Here is an 814-nt window from a genome sequence, read left to right as displayed (position 1 = left end):
TGCCTGAAGAAAACTGATCTCAGAAACAAAGTCAGAGGCCTGAAATCAAAAGAAAATAAAAAAAGAGATGCAATCTGCACCACTTTATTGAGCAAAAACATTGCAACTGCAAGGTTAAACACACTTATGCACATGAATAAACATTACTGTACAATGTTATATATTATTTTACCTTTAGTGCAAACGTTAACAATGCAGAAAAAGAAGGGGGGAAAAGCAATGATAACCTGAACTACTATCCAACAAAGCACTTCTTCTTCAACATCTCTCTTGCTCAAATTCATTATAACAACCTTTGGTGAAGCATCCCTGTGCGATTCTTCAGGGGTTCAAAGGTCCTCTGATTCAGGGATGACCACCAGTTCGAGCGAAGCAGCTGGAAGTGCGACAGGACCACTCGTCGAAACCCATCCCAAAGCTGCTCTGTTGAAGGAGGGCCTATTAACGGAACCATCCTCCTGGAGCGGCGGCACTTCCGAGAGGGACTCAACCTGGAGGGGCGTGACAGGCGTATGTCTCGGTGCCTTGTTGAACCCACCAAAAGGCATTGCCACCCTGAAAGTGACAGAGAGACAGCGTTAACAGCGGCTGTCATGTGCTAATGAGGGAAACTGAAGTGATGCAACTAGTTAAAGTCAAGATTTGACCTGGAGATATACGGTGGGAGTGAATCATTGAAAGAAAGGACCAAGAAAGAACTATATTTCTTTGTCTTTTCAGGGTTTGTAGACCACATAACTTACTGCAAAAACAGAAAGCCAAAATGCATACATACAATAGATAACCATTAAACTTGTACTTGGGTTTTACATTT

General features: G+C 42.4%; 1 protein-coding gene across 1 annotated transcript in view; it reads right to left on the bottom strand.

The window, feature by feature from the left end:
- Nucleotides 1–271: 271 nt before the first annotated feature.
- Nucleotides 272–814, bottom strand: part of LOC119409111 (myozenin-2) — a 31101-nt gene continuing 30558 nt past the window's right edge. The window contains exon 6 of the mRNA XM_037675981.1: nt 272–555. Within this exon, the coding sequence (XP_037531909.1) occupies nt 330–555 (226 nt within the window). The 3' untranslated portion in view covers nt 272–329. The remainder of the gene's footprint in view (nt 556–814) is intronic.

This window comes from Nematolebias whitei, chromosome 1, assembly GCF_014905685.2.
Source record: "Nematolebias whitei isolate Nwh7 chromosome 1, NemWhi1, whole genome shotgun sequence".
NCBI lineage: Eukaryota > Metazoa > Chordata > Actinopteri > Cyprinodontiformes > Rivulidae > Nematolebias > Nematolebias whitei.
This window is presented reverse-complemented; position numbering and strand designations above follow the sequence as displayed.